At 40.7% G+C, this 23,235-nt stretch overlaps 1 protein-coding gene across 9 annotated transcripts in view; it reads right to left on the bottom strand.

Moving 5' to 3' along the window:
• The window catches only part of NRP1 (neuropilin 1), a 113,266-nt gene that overhangs the window by 76,150 nt on the left and 13,881 nt on the right, over positions 1 to 23,235 (bottom strand). Inside the window, exons 1-2 of one of the 9 annotated variants that reach the window (XM_086614492.1) lie at positions 8,874 to 15,038; positions 8,741 to 8,777 (exon numbers count right to left, since the gene is read on the bottom strand). The exons of 4 other annotated variants lie outside the window; for them this stretch is intronic. In XM_086614492.1, coding sequence (XP_086470618.1) covers positions 8,741 to 8,766 — 26 coding nt within the window. In that variant the 5' untranslated portion in view covers positions 8,767 to 8,777; positions 8,874 to 15,038. Of the gene's footprint in view, positions 1 to 8,740; positions 15,039 to 23,235 lie in introns of those variants that run through there. 4 more of the 9 variants (XM_086614494.1, XM_086614491.1, XM_086614493.1 and 1 more) reach the window with 4 other exon arrangements.

Raw genomic sequence — 23,235 nt, 5'->3', positions numbered from 1 at the left:
CTTTGGCAGGCTGTTGTAACGCTTAAAGATGAAAACCATGTCTCCTTACTTCTTTCATACAATACAAACTTGAAAAGACGAAGTGCCTGGCCATAGCATCCAGAAGCGCTCTCCGGCACACGAGGCACACAAAGCTGAACAAGAAGCATTTGTAGTTCAGCAATCAACCCACTTACAATGTCTGCATGTTTCCTGGTGGGCTGTTATCTCAGCACAAAATCATTTGGTTGTGTACATTGCCACTTTAACAAACAACCCTTAAGCAGCATGAGTAATACACATAGCCGGCAACTTTAAAGAAGCCCTGGCTTTGTGAAATCTAAATGATATTTCACAAGAGCAGTGCAAGGAACATTTACTCATGGAGGGTGCTTTCAAATTTCAGCCTTCTGATCTCAGAAAGCGTGGTTGAAGAGCTGCCTGAAAAAGTCCCACGGTTCTTCCTCTGTTTTGCAACTGGGACATGCGTATGCACGTACGTGTGCATGTCTCTGTGTGTATATTTTTATACTCTTTGTATAAAAAAAGACCTGAATCATTTTAGCTCTCTCTTTCCAAAGTTCATTCTCAAACAGAGGAGGAGCCTGAGAAACTTTCTGCCTGGAAGATGTGCATTTCAAAACAACCAAAGCAAATGAGAATAGGGAAGCAGAGTGGAAACCTCTATGCAAATTTAACTATAGTAATTGCTACCAATCCTTTCCTATTAATTTGTTGTTCAATTTCGGTACAGACATTATGAATAAAACTCCTGTTGATAACTTAGTGTGTTTCCTTATAGGTGTAGCTGGGTTTTGCACACACCAGTGTGTCAGTCCAGTTAGTACAGACCTCTTCATGAGTTTCCGCTTTTGAAATCTGCGATAGGAAATTCAATAGCATCCTCAGCATCATTTTCTTATAAAGTATGTGAATACTTAACATTTATTGCAAACAGATCACTATTTCTCTTAAACTCAGTTTAGTACAGAGTTACAGTACATTGTTTTTGTAATAGAGCTCACAGTTAAACGGTACCAAGTTGAAACATCGGTATATAAAAGTTTGTCCCAATGAGCAATTTTATTGCCATTTTATTGCGTGTATCATTGAACTAAAAAGCATATATAACTTCAATAAATGTATTTATATTATGATAAAATATACTATAGATGTTTAAAGCTGCTAAGCCTTAAGTTAGTTCATTTGTATCCTGTATCACAGAGAATGCCAGTTTTTATGGGTTTTGCGACCTTATGATTTATATGGGTCTTGAGAAATAACTATGTGTTTAGAATGGAGGAAAACAGTGGCCAATAAACATTCCCAGTAGCCTAAAAACAGGAACAGCTTGTTAGCTGAGGTCAGCCGTATGACCCAGTGCCTAGTGAAACTGCATTGTTACAGCTGGAGCATGGGCAAACCAGCCATACAAAAAACCCACCCCAGTGATCCACCTCTCATAAAAACGTTTGCCTTAGAAAGAGAGGCATGTGATAACGACTGTGTACAGCAGATCAGCATCATCCCTGGTACAAATTTAAAGAGTTTAGTGGACTTGCATCAGAGGTGCATCGGCCTACGCTATCGTAAAATGGAAAACTCAGTTGAAAACCTGCCAGAATTCACAAGCGCCTGCTACAGAATTTTGCATAGTTTTCTTCTGGTACTAAATGCTTACTCGTGAAAGGAAGCAGGGTAATGAACATACACACAACACAAACACATACACAGCTCGTGGGCTTCAGTAATTGGGACCATACTGTGCACATGCGAGCCAGCTCAAACCCCCAGCGGGAGTTGCACAGATTTCAAGGATGTATTCATTAGATGGGACCAAATTTGTCTTCTTTCCGCTTCCTTTTCCTCCCTCTTCAGTGCCATTTCTTGAGATATACTCTTTTAAATCTGCTGAGCATTCGGGCCCATGGTCAGTGAAGGCTAAATCTTGTTTGGAGCTGCATGGCTGTGAGATGACCCTTGCCTTTGGAAACAGGGAAGTGCAAAATCTAAGTCAGGACTAACTCATGCACACAGAAATTGCTGCTTTTGAGGTCAGCAGTAATGTTCTCCTAGAACTGCTCTCTCCCAACCTTGTCCTGGCTGCCTCAACAACAGCTGTGATGCAGAAAAACACAGTCTTCAGGAAAGGGCTATTACTGATTCAAAAAAAACAGGGGATAATGATGTAGATTTGCCTTCTGCATTCCATGGGCCAGGCTTCTGTCCTTGCTTTCTAATTAGAGAAATGGACAGTGTGGCATGGAGCTGTAATAATGTATTACCTGAAATATCAAGGGGACTTGTAGCAACTCAATGAATTACCAACATAAATGGTGTTGCAACTTCTTTCCTTTTGTTACCCATAAGAGAGTGGTGCTCTAAGTCTTCATTAATCAATTACAATAAATAAGCCTTGAAAGGCAATAAACCATTACATGGCTGATGAAAACACCTACTCTGCAATTAAATGGATAAAATCCTGATTTGATGGCTTTTGTTTCATTTACATTTCTAGTCAGGTATCTATTAATGCTTTTACTCTTGTTTGTCTACTTAGTAGCACTAAGCATACAAGAACAATCTGTGTAAGACTCTGTGGCATTAAGCATTGATTCTTTCCTCTCCTTCACTCACGGCAAGCAGTACACTAACCCGGACAGACAAGCCGTGAATATATTTGGGCCGGATTCCCTTGTACGTGCAGGGAATCTGAGTGAGATAACGCCATGCTTTCCATTGCGGTTTAATAACGCAAAATATAGGCTTTGGCACACTAGGGAGAACAAGGTTTGTTTGCCTTGTGCGTTCTTAAAGGTATAAATTGCCCAAAACAGTAGTAGGAAGTCTGGGAAGGAAATGAGATAATGCCCCATCCCTTTCCTCACTTGGAGCCCCCTGAGCTGGCTCACAGACATGTCTGGCTGCACAGAAGGAATCAGGGACTCCCTTTGGCAGTGTAGACTCCATCCTTCCATTGCAAACCCTCCCACGCCATGTCTGAGGGGGTGCAGCTCCCAGGGCGCGCGGCAGGTTGCAGGGTGCCCTCCTGGAGCCATCCCTGGTGGTACAGCCAGACACCGTCACCTTGTAGCACGTTAATGAAAGGGAAGGCTGCAGTTTTGCTCTCTCAGTGCTAAGGTACCCAAATAACCAAGATCACACCCAGCTTTGGGCCAGATGATACATGACTGTGCTCATCCCCTCTGCTGAATGAAACAGTTAGTACCCGGCAGGGGGAGAATCTGTGGTTGGGGGAATCTCAAACTTTTTGTTGAAAGCACCTGTTTTTCTCAAACTGAAACATTTTTGGAGTTTTAAGATACAACTCCTTCCTCCTTCATGCCATTGAACCTAGGTATCAGCACGCAGTCCCTTTAAAATTTTACAACGTAACATAACCTCATTTTGTTACATTGTAAACATTTCCAAGATACAGGATCCTGTTTTTTATTACTGGGGTGAAATGGTAGTAATCCCCCCTCTTTCCTGAAACATGCAGAAAAAACGCTTTACCAAATGAAATGTACACATTCCTCATTAGCCTTAACCTGAATTTGGTCTCGCGGGCACTGTAAGCCAGTCCTTCTTTCTCTCGCTCTGAACAAAGGGATGTTAAGAAACTAACAGACTATTGCTGAGGCAAATCCTGCCTGACTCACGGTACCAACACATGTTGAGATGAACAGATTCCTGAAACAGTTCCAGTGAATCGAATTTCCACATATCTGGCATATAGCATGCCATATTTCAGCTTTTCCACAACTACTGCACATTTCTCCTCAAACAGCTACCATGAAGTGTTCTCTGCCCTTGTGTGACTGCCACATATCTAGTGTAGGAACCCACACCAGCCCGACAACTTTGAGAAATATTTCAAACCTTTGCCCCTTCCCCCGTGAAAATTCCACATGGGAATTCACAAAAATCAAACTAGCAGAGGGATAAGAGAGAAACTCACGAAGGATTGTCTCTTTTCCCCATAGGGACAAGGATCATAGAAATCATAGAAAAGTCTCTCATGCCAGCAACAAAAGGATATATCAGTTGGAGAGAACCTGAGTAAGGTTTCTATGCAGCATTATGCTCTGGGAAATTCACAGTGTTGCTTGTTAAAGGTGCTGCTCAGAGCAGCGATAAACTCTACCAAAAATTGCTATTCTTGCATTTGGAGATGTGATTACAACACTGGGATACACGTCTAAACTACTTTTATGTAACTGGCTGAGGTACTAATAATGTCATAGACTCTGTTCAGTGCTGAATGCTCCCATCGGGAACAATAAAACCTATGCCATCACAGCTTTGCCACTAATTAGGTAAGGATTTGGCACCATTATGGATGCTGCAGCCACGTCTTTGACTGCAGCGTGGATGCAGATGTCCAACATGTGGCAGATTTGAAACTGGGAGTCATTCTGGTCTTGTGAGAGCCACTGGCCAGGAAGGCAGGAGTGTTGGAAGGGAATCGCGCTTCCCTTCCAACCCAGGGGTTGCCTGTTTAGTCACCTCTAAACTTTCCATGTAATTACAGCTCTGTACTGCTCACACAGTAGCTAACAGGTCCATGAAGTCAGGAGATTAAAGATACAGTTCAGGTTTCATGCTTCAAATGCAAGCAAATGTGAGCCTAGATGGCCCTCAGTATGATAGGGCTCAGGTCATTTGGGGAGATGGGAGATGATGGAAGAAGTGGGCAGAGACTGGACTGGAAGGCTGAAAGCACAGGCTCTGTTCCCATGCCATCGCTACTCAGTGAAGTCAAGTCCCTGTGCCTCAGTTTCTCAGTCTGGAAAATCAGATGTTGGTATTTCCCTGAAGGAGTTTGAAGGCATTGGATGAACAGAGATGGCTACAATACTAGTGACACCGTCATTAATTTTGTGATTTAATATGTCTTTTGTCAATATTTAGTTGACAGTTCTGCATTCTTGCTCCTAACTCTTTTAGCTTTTATTTAAAATTTTTACCTTTGCAAATGGGAAATGAACAAGAAGGACAAAGAGACTTAAAATACCACATATATTTTGTGAAGCCTCATTTAAAAATGTTCGTAGTGAAATACGGCATTTTGCTACTCTTGCCACTACATCCAACCTCATTCTACTAAGCACATTATAAAAAGCAATAACATTTCTTTATAAACCAGAAACACTCATGGATGTAGTCCTGTCTTGATGTGCAGGAATTTACACAATTAATACCTGAAAGTATTAATAAGTCTTCTGCATAAATCCCTAGGTGTGGAAGAGGCTACAGTGTCTCCCTAAGCTCCTTAAGATGGGTACTTACAAGGAGCCTGAAGAATAAGGGATTTGGAGGATAGTCTGTTTTAAGAAGAAAATGATTGTCTGGCATCTGAAGGACCCAGAATTACTCTGAAGTACCCTGTGCTGAGCATCTTGTTGCTCTGGAGAACTGGTTATCTGTTGTGCCATGGTAGAGTGCCCCAGCAGGTTATCCATGCATGTTCACTCTTGACTAAACACACTGGGCAAACAGATTCAAAGGTTTTATTCTTGGAGAGGAGTATTTCCTGTACCTGAGCTCCTGTACCATTCCTCTGACTTTCTAAATAGTGACGATGGTGATTGTACTTCAGTCAATAAACAGAACAGGAAACAAGGAGATGTGCTCCCTCCTTCATAATCCTGGCAGTAGCTTCTGTTCGAATTTCAGCTGATTATACTTTTTCACTCTCTGATAATCAGCATACGATCCAGTAATTGCGCTGTGAGGTGGAGTTTTTTCATATAAAGTTATTGCAAAAAACATCTCGTTGCATAAAAGCCTTAGCCAAATTGTATACAGGATAGATTACATACACACCATGAAGTTGTCAAAACATTGTGATTTGATTAACGAGGCTGTTAATTTTCAGACTTGTCTCCCATACAGATCTCGAGCCTCTTCCTTCGTATCAAGACTTGTGAGGTTAACGATATTCCCTGCCAGCCTTAGCATGATTCTGTCACGTTACAAATGACTCTCCCTCTGTTTGCCATGTAGGAACTGTCTTAGATACCTGGGGCAACACGGGAGGAAGTGAACATATTAGCAAACACCTCCTCACTATGGCAAGTCATTCTGAATGTGAAATGCCTTTCATCCAGTATGACCCTTTACACCCAGAACTTAAGCTCGCTCCTCTCCAACACATGTTTTGTCTCCTGATGCTTTTAATCCTTAAGGATGCAAGTCCTGCTCACTTCAATTTTTCAGTCCCCTGCTCATCTACCTTAAGCCAACACACTTTGTGAGAAGAAAATCAGGGACCTGCTATAAGGTAAGTGAAAATGGTTTCATAAGAATTGAATCCTAAAAATAGCCTACCCTATTTTCCTTAATCTGCAATACCTGTGTTATTCTGTAAAAGAATCCCAAAGGTATGAGCGTAAGTAAGGAAGACAGAATGGTGCAGAGATCTTCTTTTCCCTCATTTTGGCCCACCCTTCATATACACTGACACACAGACATGCAAATCCGTGATTAAGAGGCATGGTTAAAACTGTTTTTAAGTGTGATCATTAATCATGTGTATATTGATGACCTTTTATTTGTATTTCTTTTGTTTGAAGCACATAATACTTGGCTGATTGATGCTTTATTAAATCAGTACTATTTGCATTACTCATATGATTTAGAAACATGAATTACTCAGAAAGCTAGAGAAGTTTAATATTCATTCAGTCACATTCAGGACATGTGCTTCACCTTACAAAATCTGAGATAAAAACAACACCATGGAAAGTTTGTATGTACATGACATATTTTAAGAATTAGACTGTACAGCCCTGCTTTTGCTGACGTCAGTGAGACTACTCATGTGTACAAGGATTTAGCAGCATAAAGGTTGCACATAGAGCTTGGGAGAAAGGTTTTACTGTTCTGCAGTATGACATCAGGTTGGAACAGTATCTATCTTTCTGCAATAAAGCCAACATAAATAACAAGAAAAAAAATCTCTTCTTATACGGTTTTAATGATTTCAATTGTTGGAATCTCAAGAAAACCTTTTAGAATATGTACACGAATTAGAAATGTGCAATTCTTAAAGCTGAATCACTTAACTGAATTACAGATAAGCCTTCTTATATTCCCTACGTGCTTATCAGCCTCACCTAAGGCAGGTTTCTGTTTTTCATCAAATTACTTTTATTTCAGTCAATACTGTTTAAGAACCTGTTACAAATCCTTCAGCTTCTACATGATTCAAATACCTTTGAGTATTACATTGTTTTACAAAAATGTGTTTTCAAATGTTGTCCAAAATGATGCTGGAAAGCAGAAATACAATTTCTACACGCAATTTGCACCAGCCTGTCAAAAGAGCATAAAAGGGAGAGAAGAAAACAGGCTCCGTGATTTGTTTTGCTATGTTAAAAACAAGAGGGCATCTCACCTAATAATTTAAATAAGATCCTGTTGCCTGACATTTTTAAAGCCTTTTGATCTCGTTCTTCTGGTTCTTTGGGTTGTGGCTCTGTAGGGCGCAGTAGATGGGAAGCTATGGATTACATTTCGTGTTGCCTACGCCCCCCTTTACTTTACCAAAACCCCTGTTAGTGGGCAAAATTAATGTTTGCTTTTATGAAGCACCACTCCACTGGAGATGGTGGAGAACAACCTTTCTAAAGCTTTTTAGACACAGGCCAATCTATAAAACGCCAAGTTCAAATCTTATGTTATTATCAAGGCAATAATTCTTTGGCCCTTTGTTAAGACGATTTGCCAAATTTGTTGACACAAATTAGGGACTGAGGTTTAACCTCCTGTAATCTGATTTTGAAAATGAATTTAACACACACTGCATCCCCAAAATTATGTAGAGGTAATGCATTTGTTTTGCAATTTGCTGCTCTTGGGTATAATGTTAGGAAATGACAAATTTTGTCTTTTCAGAGCAAAGACAGAAAGAAAGATACCTTATTATCGCTGGTTCAGTGCAAGAGGATAAGCCTGAACAATCTGAAAATAAAAACCTTAGCAGAATATTTAGAACTTGAGCCACATGCCAAGTTATGCATTTTCTCACCAAATGCAATGTTAACACATTCATTAACATTCATAGTGGAAGAGATCAGTTAAAAACTTAGAATATTAAACTACAATAAGAAATTTGTGAAAATAAATATGAAACGGGCATAAGAAATCATAGAGATTGGAGCATACTTTATTGCTGTTGTAATCAATTAGTTTTGAAAGAACTATATGAACCATTACTATGGCCCCTTAAATTTCCAGTGGGTCAGATTTAGCGTAGGAGATTGTAAACTGCTTTGTGGCGAACAGCTCAAAGTATTTGCATTCAATTTACATTTAGAATATGTAACACAAGCTGAGAAGAGGCTGGAAAAAGTCCTTTCTGAGAGCTCCATTTTATCTGTACATAGGCATTAACTCACAGGGTGCCTGTGAGACTCGTTGGCTCGTTGGGTTTGGCAAAGATGCCGAGCGGAGCCTGCTGCCCTGCCTGCCCCCACGCCCCCCCCCCCGCTTATTAATTATTCTCCAATCCAGCTCTGATGGAAAAGTGTCACTTTGAGCCTCGACTGTCTCCCTTGACAGCCTGCTACTTTGCTTAAGTGATCTCACAGTACAACATTTTTCATAATATTTAACCTAAATTTCCTTGCTGCAGATTAATCCTACTCCTTCTCTTATCAAGCACAATAGCTCCACGGCTCGCAGACAGCATTTCTAACACGAAACAGGGATCCGAGCGAAGGCTCTTTCTTAGAGTACGCGATGTCAAACTGACCTTTGACTCTCACACTTTAAATACATCTCTTGGCATCCTGTGCAAAAGAAAACAGACACCACTTGTTTCCTAAAGATTTTACAACGGCTTGGGCTAATTAATCAGTCTCCAGCACACACGGCTCTGCGCTTACCTGTCTGGAGGAAGTGCAGATCACAGGAGCAAAGTGAAGTTTCTCAGCTCTATCGTTCACCAGGTACTTCATTAATTACTGAACAGACAAAGGGAAATCTGCTCATGGTTGCTTTTTCCTTTCTGCTACTGTGCAGCAATTCCATTACCCCATTTGGCTATTTCGTTACATGCAAAAGGCAGGTTTTGGTACACAACCTATTTCGATCCTGGTGTAGTTTAGCCAAAGCCAGTGAAATTCCAGTAGGAACAATTTGGGCCCACTGTCTTTAAGTACTTAACCATCTGCACAAAAACCACAAAAGAGACACCCAAACCAAAACCACTCATTTACATAATAAGGATGTGAACCTACTACAGCCATGTGAAACTATCATTTTTCACATGTGCTTGTGAATCTTTTCCCAGGCTTTTGCAGAGGGAGGGGCAATCTGAGGGCTGGGATATAAGAAGTGAAGAGAAATGTGTGGGTGGGGAAAAACTAGGGGTTTCGTTTTGTTTTCCCTTTTATTCTTTAAGAAGTATGCAGCAATTACTTCTGTATTTTACAGAAATGTTAAAAATACCCAGAGGTTACAGATTGATGCTTTTCCTTAATGTTTATACAAATATAAATGCACAGCTAAAGTAAATACAGAAGTAAATGGAATACACCCACCTCTACAATTACAAAATCACTTTCCCATGGGGAAATTTCATCGTATCCCCATCTGTTAGAACTTGGATTGTACCATGAGCCATTATGGCTTATATCCCTTACTTATTTTGTATTGTATAAAATGTAATTGTGGGTATTCCACGTCTTCATCACAAATCCTTCATTTTCTTTCGTAAAGCTACCTATGTCTTGGCCTAGTGCTGTGTTGTGGAAAGGAATTCCCAGGGTTAATTAGGTGTAACAGAGTAAACCATGGTCCTGATCCCACGGTCTCTGCGTAAGTTAAATTCTCAGAGAGATAATAGAACTTCTTCCAGGCTCAGAAGAAAAGAAAAGGGAAGAAAAACACGCTTATGACAGTCTGCCATGCAGCTGAGACCAGGACGTCCAAGGGAGCCGTGCAGCAGCCGTCCTGTGCACAGGACCGTGGCAGACACTCACCCAACAGGGAAGCCAAACTCCTGCACTCTGCCATCACACTCTCCTCTCTTGCATTTCATGAAATTCCATGGACTTTGGTAGCAGAGGGCACGGCAGTAGGCAGGTTCTGCTGGTGTAACCAAATATTCTCAGGAGGAGAAAAGGTGTTATCGATTGAAGAATCTCAGCTTGTATAGAGCAGTTTGAAAACAGCAATTTAAAAATATGTACCAGTTCTCTCCGAGAGCTTTTCTGGTCCTGCTTGCAGGACCTGCATGGTGTCCTGTCCGACTGCTCCAGCTCCACCAAAGCTGAAAACCCGGATGGGTCTATTAATGTAAGTGGATGCAATTTAACCTGCTGAGGCCTAGCCCAAGGCAAGTCCACCTTAGTACACCTATAAACATGCAGCGGTGGATGTATTTAATAGCTCCTTTTATACCTTGCAGCTGAGATGTGGTTTCAAGTGTTCTTCCTCCAGTGAAGAGTATGGAATTAGTAAATTGTGGTGGTTTGACAAAACTTGCATAAGAGTTGAAGTCTCAAACCTCCCTATGCATCCTACGAGCAGCAGCACATCTGCTTCCGAAGTTTGTACATTGGACTCCTAAGAGCAAAGGGAAGCTATACTCCCAAGTAGTATTCCTAAAAGGAATAGTGCTTCTGATATTACCAGCTGATGAAAATAATGATTTGTGATTTTAACTTGAAAACACGGATGTTGTTATTTTTCTAATAGCACTATTTCATGACTTTGAACTAATGCCTGTTTCAAAACTGTGGCCACTTTTGCACACTGTATAGCTGCTTTGTCCTCGTGGTCAGAAAAGAGACTTATTACAGCAGACACGAAAGTATCATGAAGGCATTTTCACAACAGTTTAGCAGAAAACCTCAGCTCCTCAAATACAGACAGTCGATATAAAAAAGAAGACAGACAGCCTCTCTTTGTATTACAAGGCCTTCCTGCCATAAAAGAGGTGATGGATTTCTTACACATAATTTCATACTGGATATTAGACATCCTCTAATAGACTCACAATAAACTACAGCAGATGTTTGAAAAACACATAATTTGCAATTGATTATACACATATATCACAAATCAGGCATTGTATAAATAATAGTTGCTCTGTAATCATATTGCTTTTGTGCATCAGAGATTAAACTATTCAATCAATTGTTGAAATTTTATCATCAGTCTTCTGCAGTAAATACAACTTTGAGGTACTAATACATCCAGATACAGTGATGTTTAGGGTACAAATCAAAAAGCTGATCTGTGGTTTCCTGGGTGCAAGCATGTTTTGCACCAGAAAATGAATTGAGCAGATGAGAGCAGTGGCGTTTGCATTACTTGAATTTTACCTGCGATTCATTACTAGCATGGGATCTATTCAAGTATATGGATAAGATGTGGTCAGAAAAAGAGAAGGCCATTCTGTTTTGCTCTTGGGTGATGAGGGAAGTCAGTACTGGGTTTGGCCTCTGCGCCTGAATCAGATGGAGCAGAGGAGGAGGCTCAGAGACCAAGACCCAACACCAAGTGCACAGTGTCAGGCTGGAAGGGTTTGAAATGAGCTGCCTTATGCTGCTTGGAAGCTGGAAAAGGAAAGGAGGGTTTCTTCTGAAGATTTTGAAAAGAACAATAGATGCATCGTGATCACGTCATTATTATTCACCCACTTTGACACAATCTTTGTCTCCTAGGTTTGTTCCTATCTATCTGCTTTCATGTGAACTGAGCAGTGTTGAGAATACACAGACATTTCCACAAAAAAGAACAAAAATATATCATTTGAATGTGAAAGAGGGTGCTAAACAGTGCTCTCATTTAAATGATGCCTAAAGCAAGAGACACAGGGTCTAAGATATATGAGAACAAGACACAAAACCATCTCTACCACGTTTAAAAGCACATTTGTTTAACCACTCCATGCTGAGATTACGTTCAGTATTTTTCCCTAGACCTGGAGTTGCTGAGACAGACAGACACATAGCTGACCTTTGGAGTGGGATTTTTTGTAAATAAATAAACTGGATGGCGGAGTATAAAAGTTACAAACCTCTTTAGAATGCCATATGTGAAAATCTTATAACAGTCCATAAATATCACCTGTTGGGTAGGACTTGCGGAAGCTGCTGCAGATTTCTCTGCTAACATCTTCCCCTCTGAAACACTGAACCATCTGGCAATGACAATTTATTCTATAGCTTTTCTGTGGCATGTGCCTATAACTATAAAACATGTTATTACCAGCTTCAATCTGGAAGCAACACCATCCCATGGCCTGGGATCAGACATGCTGACACTGTGACCAAATGCTAGGGAAGGCTATAGCACCCATGGTGACACCAGCACGTTTGTCCTCCTGTCTTCGGAGGCAACTTACTGACATTGTAGGTGGACATTTTACCAAGCATTGTGATTGCAAAACTGAGCTCTTACTTTTTCTTCCAGAATCTAACTTCCTGATGAGGAATTTAGCGTTTGTTCGAATTACTGCCTGAAGCAAATGTTTTTTTTTTCCATTAGGAAACGTAGGGCTGGACCAAGCTCAACTGTGCAGCAGTGGTTTTAAAACTTCGTGACTTGTTTGTGACCATCTCTGCTACAACTAATTTTCTGAAATAACAGCACAATTGAAGTGCTTTAAGAGTTAATTTCTTATCGAGTTAATTTTTGAAATGGATTTTCTTTCAGTTACAGATTTGTAAAAAAATAGTTTTAAGACCTTTTTCAATTTTACACATAAAACTTCTAAGCTACCAAATTATGTCTTTTTATTTTAAACAATTAGGTTTAAATATTCAGTTCTTGGCTGACTTTTATCCTAGGAGTGAATTTTATAGCTGATATTTAAATCCTTGGAAGTAGGGGCTTATAACAGAATCTCCAACATGTTTTAAACTACTGTGCAGCAGTCCTGGCTGGCAATGCTCTAGTTAGCACTCCTTTTAATCTACTGTTTGAATATACTGCTGAAGAAACATTTTAGATTTTAGCGGAACAGAATGGTTGTGGATCTTAAATGACTTGCCATGAGAAATGGAATTAAGAGCTGTACATATGGTTTAATAGCTTTATCATTATGAACAGGCACAAAGGCTGACATTTGAAAGTCATTATCCTCTTGCACAAGCTGGTACAATTATACTTTTAATCAAGAATTTATACTTCTTTGTTACTTCCTGCCTTTCCAAGTTCCTGTGATATACAGTTCCCATTTTGGCCTTATCCTGTTTTGCTCTTCTTGTATGTTAAGCAGTCTAACTCTACTGTAGGCTAGCATTTTCCAAATGCAGCAGCATACAATAAACAGGAAAGATTCCCTTAGAGACACTGTTGTTTTTAGCTGATCAAAAGGCCATTCTGGCATCCGCTTATTGCTCAATAAAAATATTATTTAAGCAAAAAGAGAAACAGCTCTAGATTAGCATTGCATCCTTAGCTTGGCTAAAGCCTCAGCAAAACAAAATGCTTGTGTCATTACTGCTTAACCTATTGCTGCTTAAGCCCGTCCTATTTTAGCTACATAAAGTAGAGACAACAAATCAGTTTGTAAGTGAAAATGCAGTGTCCTCTATTTTTCTGAATTTTGAACTACAGAACTACTTACTACAATTTAGCAAAACAGCAGAAACTTAAGGACACTGCCCTGACAGTCTGCCAGGAGTCTAAGAACTGCATCCGATTTGTGTGTTTCAAGTCTGTGGGAGTTTTGCAGCAACAGGAACTTCAGGATTTGGGCTTCATAACTTGGTCTAAGACACAGTCGTTACTTTACCCTGATAAGAAAAGGTTTTGAGCTCAAACCTAAATGGATGCATGCGAACAGTTTTCTGAACAGCAGCATTTCACAGCGCCTCATCATCCACGCAGTGTGGTCTGCAGTGATTACAAATGCTAGTGTGTGATGCTCCATCTTAATAGGAACAGTCTTGTTCATGTGTGGAAGCAGGAATATTTGGGCCTTAATTCAGTCACGTTACTAAGCTTGTGCCAAATTGTAAGCACCTGTTGGCTACGTTAAATAAAGCGGGGTTTGAGCATATGTTAAATAGGGCTCAGTGCGTGCTGAGAGCAGAATGAGAAGCTCGAGTGAATGAATTGCGTTTGCTGAATTAGGCAGTCTATGTTTTGTGCACTATACTCTGGCATTTTCCTCTCCATTGCCTTCCACTTCAGGCATGTTGCTCTTATCTTTATGTCCTATCAAGTGTCTTCTCTGCTACAGGAGATCTCTAACTGCCGACCCGTGCGCTCCTGCGGTGCATGTGCTCTGCAGGGAGTGACTCTGAATGCCACAGACCAGTGAGCCAGGTCTGTGAGTCTGTCTCAGCAAGATTCAAAAAACTTTGATCCAAGCCACAGAAGCTGCAGGTAACACTGCCCAAGCAAACACAAGCTGACACTCTAAGTACATCAACACGTGACATATCTTAAGACAACAGTTTCGATTCTCAAAGAAATGTTTACTTCTGCATGGATAGAACATAAAGGTCTTGTGCTCATTTTGTTTTCATTTTCACTTGTAGCCCAATTACAGCGCTTGTCCCGCATTAAGCCTGTGACATGGCAAACAATATCCAAACAGTTGCAAGATTTTTTTTTTACCTTGTTGACATGGGCAATGCTGTACCAACCCTGGCAATCAGCTCTGTGTCCACCCACGACAGAAATGAGCTTCTGCAGCTATCTAAGTCTGCCAGCTTTCCTGTCCACTTGGGGCAGCCACTTCTAAGGACTTTGGGTGAAATTAATTTCACCTTACGGTAGCTGTCTAAAATCAGGGAGATATTCCAAGAGAGTTATCTCTTGGTAGTCTGGGGAGAGAGATAGAGGCACCTTCAAAGAATGATTTATCTCGGTGATCAGTCTTAAGGCAGGATGTATTTTTGCTGGAGCAATCTCTCTCTCCATAAGCCACAGGAGAAGCCCAGATACTCAGTTTAGAGGAGACATCCAGCTTTTGGAAGGATGAATTAGGTGAAACTAGGTGCTCTTTCTGCACTTTCTCACTATTTTTCTCATAATAATTTCTAAATGATACTTGCTTATCACTCCTGCTCATGCCTTGCACTTCCAGCTGCCACAGCAACCTCTGCAGCAAATACACGGTGTTTATTTCCTACACACATGCCAACACTGCTTTCTGCTGCATGTTCTCTCCACATGGTAATTAATACTGTGCAGTGCTTCTTTTGCCAGGGAGAAGCCTCTTTGGTGGGTCACTCTTTCTCAACTTTTAAAAGGGGCATTTTTAAGCTCAGTTTTGAATTGCCAGATGAAGAGAGGAAAATTGCAACAGGAAAGACAGGCTGGAAAGTTTTAGACGTTAGCAGAGATCTTCTGAAATTTAAATTGGGAATGCAGTTACAAGGGTGTATGAGAAAGGTGTAACGTTGGGGAAAAAGATGAAATTTAGATTGTCAGTTTGGCTTCTGGTTCTAACTTTCGTGTGTGCATCATACAGTTACTAGACACCTGTGCTTGAGACTTGAAACTTGGCTGGTTGTTGCATCCACGTGGTGTAAAATGGCATAGTAGGACTTTGATCTAACGCTCTGACCTAATCTTGCAGGAAGGACAGCTCTGGCCCTGACGCTCTAGGTCTGGGTGAGCTAGCAATTTTTGTGCATGAACATGCAGCAAGTTCAGAGAGTTCAAAAGTGGAGGGTAGCTGCTCTTGCGGACGGAGCCAACAAAGGCAGGCGCTTGGCAAATACAACTGATTCCTGTCTCTCCTTATCTTTGACATGCTGCCACAGCTTTACAAACACCTTTCAAAGGAAATGTTGCAGTCAGGCCAAAGCAGCAGTGTGCACTTCCACTGGGTTTGGCTCACCAGGGGGCCTGAAGTGGTTGTGCACACAAGCACAGAGGATGCTGGGCACTCCCAGAGGAGCACGTACTTTGTGCACATCAAAGGAAGCTGAAACCCAGGAGCTGGCCCACAAAGTATGTGTTCCCGCTGTCTGCAGCCTGCAGAAATGCAATGAAGCACTCCCAGACAACTGAGGTACAGATGTGGGAGCTCTGGTTCATGAGAGAGGACTCCAGAACCCGGCTTTCAGATAGCAAGCTACGGAGATGTTTAAAGTCTGATTTACTGCAAATTGGCTATTTGTTGTTTGGCTGTTGAGTGTGATCAAAATGGGTCATCCCTGCCAAGGGAGGCAAATGCAATTCTGTCAAACAGCATCTAAATGCTTCCTTTGCGAAGTGGAAACAATTGCTTCTCCTCACTTTGCGGACTCCTCATCAAGTTCCTTAGGTGGCACTGACACAGTTCCCAGATCAAGCATGCCAGTGCTCCTAATATTAAAGAAATAACTGGAAAGAAATATAGGAATGGTATTTTTTCCCACAGTAAAATCTCAACTTTCACTGCAAAGAAATATGCAATGATGTTACCATCTGTGTCACTTTATTCAGACCAGATCCACATTCTGGATCTGCTGAAACACTGCATCATTATTAGCAATTACCAGCACAGCTCCATTATTAGCAATGGGATGTCTGCAGCCAGTTCGCATCGTTTTGTGCTGCTTTTATTTATTTTGGAGAAACAATGAACATGAAATGTCTCTGCTGGACTCTGACATGGTGTGTGTACAAAGGCAGATGTCTGTTGCAATCTAGGGGCTGAGCAGGGAGGAGGTGACGGAGAGAAGAACTCAGCCACTGAAAGTTACTTTCATCAGTGTTTCCTTTGGCAAAGATTGCTCAGAAAATGCTAGGGAACGGAGGGGAGGGAGGCGAAGAGGAGGGGGAAAGAGAGAGAGACAAAAACTGCCGAAGATGAAAAGTTGTTTTTCTTACTGTAGTCGGTTCAGAAGCCTTTTTGACAGATAATTGCTAATTATTTGAGAGATGGGCATTTTTCTGCAGATAACTGTCTCTCATGCCTTAAACCCCTGTTGAGTTAGGCTGGAATAGCCTTTAACATCTACTTTGAAAAACCCTAAAAACCAGTAGACAGCAAATGGTCTATTTAACACCTGGGAAAAGTAGACACATTGCAAGGAATATTAATCTCTATTCAAAGATGATTCAAGAGCATATTTTTACAGTGCCTTTTAACTTAGACACCAATTCAGTTTTCTGGTTACTGGGTCAGGATGCTTAATGGCTGCGTCAAACACAGGGTGATGCATGAGTGAAGTCTCCAGCTCAATGACTAGAGATGAGATCGCTCTAACGTCTGAGCTCACAGTTGTGACTGTTCTCTTCAGAATTCGCCAAAGAATGCACATTAAAGAGCCTGCAGGGTAAAAACTACAGCTGCCTGACAGACAGGCAGCAGCCTCATTTTACACAACTCTTGCTCTGTACTCCACTGAAGTAAAAACAACAGGCTGATTATAACTTCCAAAATTATCCATGCAAGAAAGTGGATTTTCCCCCTGCTATAATAAGAGTATAGAAGCCTTCGTCCTCAGCACCGTGCTGGGGGAACGGTCTGCAATCTGCCTCCTCGCTGCAGCCGGTCCAGACCATATGCACTGCAACAAGCTTTAACAGCTCACTCATTAAGAGCTTCTCCATCGCATGCGCTTGATCCAGTCCTTCACAGAAAGCCTATTTTTGACCCTTTTCTCCAGGACTCGGTCTTGGGCGCAGATACTCTGGGAGGGTTTGCCATGCTGGTTGTGGCCATGGCCACATGCTCTCCCATGGACTTGGAGGGATGCACAATGGTGGCTCGCCAGGACAGGGTGGAAGCTGTCAGACACCTGCAGTTTTGTGAGCTTTTGGGAAAAATTTACCTCCACCTGGACCAAAGCTGGCTATTTTGCTCCTAAGTCTTGCCTATCCTAAGCCCGATACTAAGACAATACACCTTCTGCTCCTTCTTTTAAAACAGTCTTTCTGGGCTAGCTGAGATGGCAGACCATGACCCAGCAGGGCACTTGCAGCCTCCATGTAGGGACATGCTGTGGCCCTACCCCTTCAGCCTTCCTCCTAGGGTGGGTCCACCTACATGATATTTCCATCTTTTCTGAAAGGAAAAGAATCTTCTTTTTCAATAAAAGAAGGAAATCTAAAATTTTAAAACGGACAAGGAGAGCTGGTGAGAAACTAATATCTATTCAGCAGAAAGGCTGGTGTAGGCCATAAAATAAAGGTTCTGAAATATCCTAACTAGGTCTTCTCTGGTTTATGGAAGCATTGGTTTTACATGGATTGCTTCATTTTAGGTTTTTTGTATTATAGAAAATGCAATTCCTTTGAGTAGTAAGTGGACGAGATGATTTCCTGAGATCCCTTTCCAACCCAAATGATCCTATGACATAATGAAGCAAATTTAACACAGCTCAGTAAAATCTTATTTTCATATAAAAATCAAAGAAAAAATAATCAAATAAAAAGATGTTTCAACATCTTATCATCAAAAATTGAATGAGACTCATGCCAAAATTGTATTGAATGCCACCACTCTGCTTTCTGGGCAAGAGAACAGGACAGTTTGAATTTAAGCCATTCCATGGCAATTGGCCTCAAAGCCAGACAATGGGACTTTGCCTGGTTATATACTACATGTTTACAATTAAATTCCTAATATGATTTTTAAACTAGCTTTTCCATGAAAAAATATTTATTGTACAAAAGTCTTCAACTAGCAGCAAACTGTGCTGCATTTTTCAGTGCAGTTCCCACACAAGCAAAACACACCAGTCATCTAGGTAACATTTTCGCTGATTCCAGGACTGCACTCATCTGGAAAATTCTTGCAGTACTTTTCTGGCAAAAGCTATGTAAGATCATACTTTACTAAAAATGCATTTTCCCTCCAGGTTCCTTAGTGGCGATACAGCAAAAGAGGTGTTCCTTGGCATACATAAATAAGCACGTGCATGCGTGTATGTGCAGATGTGTGAGATTTCTCCAGCACAGAAATATACAGTTGAGGTTATAGCAGTGACAGTTCCATTATGATCCCATTTTCACATGCTCAGAGCTTTCTGAGCTGTATTATTTTGTCACAGAGGTTTACATTTGGCCCCTAGCTCATAGGTGATATTTTTTCGAAGTTTCACAAAACCTATTAATCCGTTTTTGAGTTACCGGAGGGTAAAGAAATGCTTTTCCTGCCTCTTAGATTCTTGTAGCCCTGTTATGGCATTGATTTTTACACAGAACTCTCTGCAGAGTTTAATAGCAATCAGCAGCCTGATGTGCCTTAATGACTTCCTCTGTGCGTTCAAAAAGTGGCTAAACTTGACAAGTTGAAACCTTCCAAGGGCCAGTGCTCACTGAGTAATAGCTCCCAGGTCAGTCTGGGATTATTATTTTAAAGTAATAACAGATAAAGACATTAAGATTTCCTTGAGTTTATAAAAATGTTTGAAATTAGTTTTGTCCTCAGAACAGCCTCTGATTTTAGAGCTACATGGCCACTGCTCAGCTTGTGCACATCACCTTAGACCCACTGCAGTTGCTGCAACTGCAGCAGTGAAGGATCCAAACCATAAAGGAAATACAAAGCAGTCAGTCATGACTTCATTGAATTCACTAGAAACATGTAGACATAAAAATGGTATAGTGAGGGGGAGGATGAGACCCTTGTTGTCAATGACATTAACTGTTTCGCACAGTATTTTTGTGTAATATTTGAAAGAGAACAATCCCCTGAAAACATAAGCCTGCACAACACGTAAAAGAATATGTCATAAGAAAGTTTTTCTGTGTCAGTCCATGTTGTTTATCTCCAACACGCCTGCCAGGGGATTGCAGTGGGACAGTGTAAGGATCCTGCAGCAGCCAGTGTGATCTTTGTCCCAAATATGCCAGCAATTTGCAGATCAGGGTCTTCTGAGCCAAAACTCTTGTTGTTGTATTTAATGGCTTTCAGTCAATTTTCTTCTCATTGGTGTAAGCTGGCTTTGAAGCCAAGCAAACCTTTACCCTCCATAACAACAGGACTCTTAAAGTTATATTATGTGTTCTCAGAGAAAAGGGTGGTAAATTCAGGTTATTTTTTTTGCTGGGATGAATTTTACTTTCTGAAAGTTTTGATCATGCAGTGAGAGGTGAAGAAACATAGCCAAGTAGTCAAATCAATATAAATTAATACTTCCATTTCCTTTATTCTATTTTTTTTTCTCTAAGTCTGTTACTAGAGTGGGAATTTCAGGGCTGTGACTGAGAACAGAAACAGCATCAGGAAGTTGGGTCTTTAGCAAGAATCCAGCATTGCCAGCTCTCATGATTTTTATCATGAGTATAATGAATTTGGTTGCAGGTTTTAAAGCATCAGCTGCTGATATCATGGTATTGCCAAACTTCTCATTTAGGGCAGAGGAATTTTCTGGCTATTATTATCACAGCGGAAACCCCCAAAATATACTAGATGGAAATTAAAAAGAAACCAAAAGTACTTTTTGAGATACAAGAATTTTAAAAAAGTTTCACAATATCTCAAGTCTCACTTGGAGCTTGAGAGGGGACAATGTTGAGAAAGAAAACTATTATGTTTTACTTAGGAGAGTGTGAGCTTTCACATCACCTACAGAGAGGAGATATGGAAGGATGAGGCATCAGGTGAAACAAGGAAACCACAAAACAGCCTGAAAGTTTGGAAAGGAGGTTAAGAAACCGGGTAGATGACCTAGAACAGTACCTCATGCATTACGTGTACTCTAACAACAGAAAACAAGATTATTATTTTTTTTAATTTCCTCATTGTTCTAGCAGTACCAATGCATTTGAAAACTCATAGGGCTCTTTGCTCCTTTACACGCACTGTGTGCATTGGACAAACTGAGAAAAATTCTACAAGATACACTGATACCAGAAAAGTGTTCTACAAAAAAAGATTTTTCTGGAGCCTAAAATATTTTTTTCAGTCCAAGTGGGATTGGGGAGAAATTTTGCCGTTGACTTGAAGGAAGCCAGAATTTCACCCTGTGTGCAAGGATGGGGAATGGTCCCGAATAGCAGAGAGAGCAGGCCCAAAATCTTTGGGTCATCTTGCTTCCACCCAATAACAGCTTTATGGAAGCAAGTTAAGAATGAATAACTTAACAGCTGCCCAAGGCGGCTCTAAGTGCTGCTTCCCTCGCTGCACATGAGAAGACAGCCATTATCGTTTGCTGCTGCTAGGCTCACTGCTCCTCGGGGGACGCTGCGCTTGCAGAATGGCCTAGCTTCGTACTGGCAATATGCACACATTTGAAATTGCTTGCATTTGGATGCTGTTTGGAGCTCAGTTTTGAGTTAGTGCCGTGTCTGTTATAGATTCTTCTCATCACGGATAATGTGTCTCTTGTGACCATGAGTCCTATTCTTTATTTTTGTTTGGATAACACTTCTCCGAAAGTCAAAAGATTGTCACATACATTTTTACACAGCAGTATATTGTTAAAAAAATTTAAAAGCTAAAGATGAACAAATACATAACAACGGCAATAATGGTTATACTGCACTACATTCCCACCCAGCAGCCCTCTAAAGACTCCACAAACATTAATAAGCGCATCCTCAGATATTTGCAAATCAGAGAAATATTATCCTCTGTAAGGAAACTGAGGCACAAAGGTGATGACTGACTGGCCCGAGATCGAGCAGTATGAGAGCATGAGCACTGTAAGCAGCCACAGAGCCCTAGCACCTAATCCTGTGTACTCCCTTAAAGCTGTTAGTGGAAAGAAAGTTTGTACACATGACAGAAGGACTTTGGTCTTTATTCCACCTACTTTTAAGAAGCTCCTCCTCATTCTGCATGAGTATTAAAGTCTGACCTTGCTGAATGACAAAATTCTAAACGACTTCACTCTAAGCTAATGCCGTTTCAGCTACAGTACTGGCCTTTCTTCTGAGAATTTCTAGGGAACTAGAAATGTAGACTCAGCTCCTCATTCAGCTGATATAAATCACTGGTGCTCTACTAATTCAGTAAAATGATCTTTGGACAAATTAAGAATACAGCCCATTAAAAACAGCTTCCTTTCTTTACATATTTAATTCAAAATTATCCGACGTCTTTCAGATGGAGGAAAGAGCTGAAGCTGGGATGTGCAAGGAAGGATATATTTTCCTTTCTATGCTGAGCATATGGGGACATGCAAATGTTACCCAGTGATCAGATGTTTATTTTCAGAGCACTCAGAGTTTGATTTCAGAGTATCAGCTGAGCTGTGGTTACACCTATGAGTATGGTTTTGCTTTGTAGGAGGAGGAATAACTAAGAAAAGGGATAAAGTACCTTGAACATCATACGGAATATCACAGGGTGAGAGCGTGCATATGGACAATTTCCATGGAGTAAAAGGAGGTGCTTGAAGGTCACATCGCAGTAATTTATCTAGCTGCCTAGTGAGGCAAGTTCGAAAAAAAAAACCTTCCTGGAAAGCGTAAGCTACAGCAGGCAGAGGAACTGCTTAGCTTAGACGCTTTGCCTAACCTTTGTTTGAAGAGTAAAAGCTGGGAGAAAATCGATGTGTCAGTAAGTCCCCCAGCACGCAATTTGCAACTTGCAATCAGTAAGGCAATCTAATTAATTTTTGCTAACAAATTTAGCTAATACAGTATCCAAAACCATCTACTAGCATTTGCAACTAGTTATGTAACACAGAAGTAGGTCTATACATTTGTTTTTACAGCCACTTTAGCTATAACAGTTTAGAAATCATTATAGATAAGCAATACAGTCCCTGCTACAAACTGCTGACAATAGCAGGGTTTATTTCTGCAAAGTACGGACGTAAGACATCTTTATGCTAGAATACGTGTATCCCCCAGTGCACGCTGATTATTTTAACTATACACCAACAAAACCTTAATTGAAATAACTAAATCAGTGCAAAAATCAGTGTATGAAGACTAGGCTTAGAAGACAAAGATTCAAGTCTCAAGGAGTACATAGGTACAGTTAATTAAGAAGTGTAAAAATGTGCAAAGTAAAAATGTAATAGCCAGTAGAAGGAGCCTAATTGCCTGGGAAATCTGAGGCTGGCTTTTGGTAGTAAGTTTTAAGTTTAGTTTGGGGGGAGCTATTTGTGTGGGAAAGGCTGAAGAGCACTGGTTTCCTTGAATAAAGACACGCTATGATGGGAAGAATGAGAAGCAATTTGGGACACTAATTAGCTACACTGTTCAAGAGTAATAAGGAACTTGAAAATGATGTCAGAGAAATGAGATAAAGAAGACTATTATACTGTTTGAAGGCCATCATCTAGTATAGCCGTGGAGGATAAATGATAATGGAAACCAGTACGGAACATAATACGATAATGCTTATGGTATTTTGTGTCTGAGCAGTAGCAGGTGCAATACTAT

Source organism: Tauraco erythrolophus, chromosome 7, assembly GCF_009769465.1.
Source record: "Tauraco erythrolophus isolate bTauEry1 chromosome 7, bTauEry1.pri, whole genome shotgun sequence".
Classification (NCBI taxonomy): domain Eukaryota; kingdom Metazoa; phylum Chordata; class Aves; order Musophagiformes; family Musophagidae; genus Tauraco; species Tauraco erythrolophus.
This window is presented reverse-complemented; position numbering and strand designations above follow the sequence as displayed.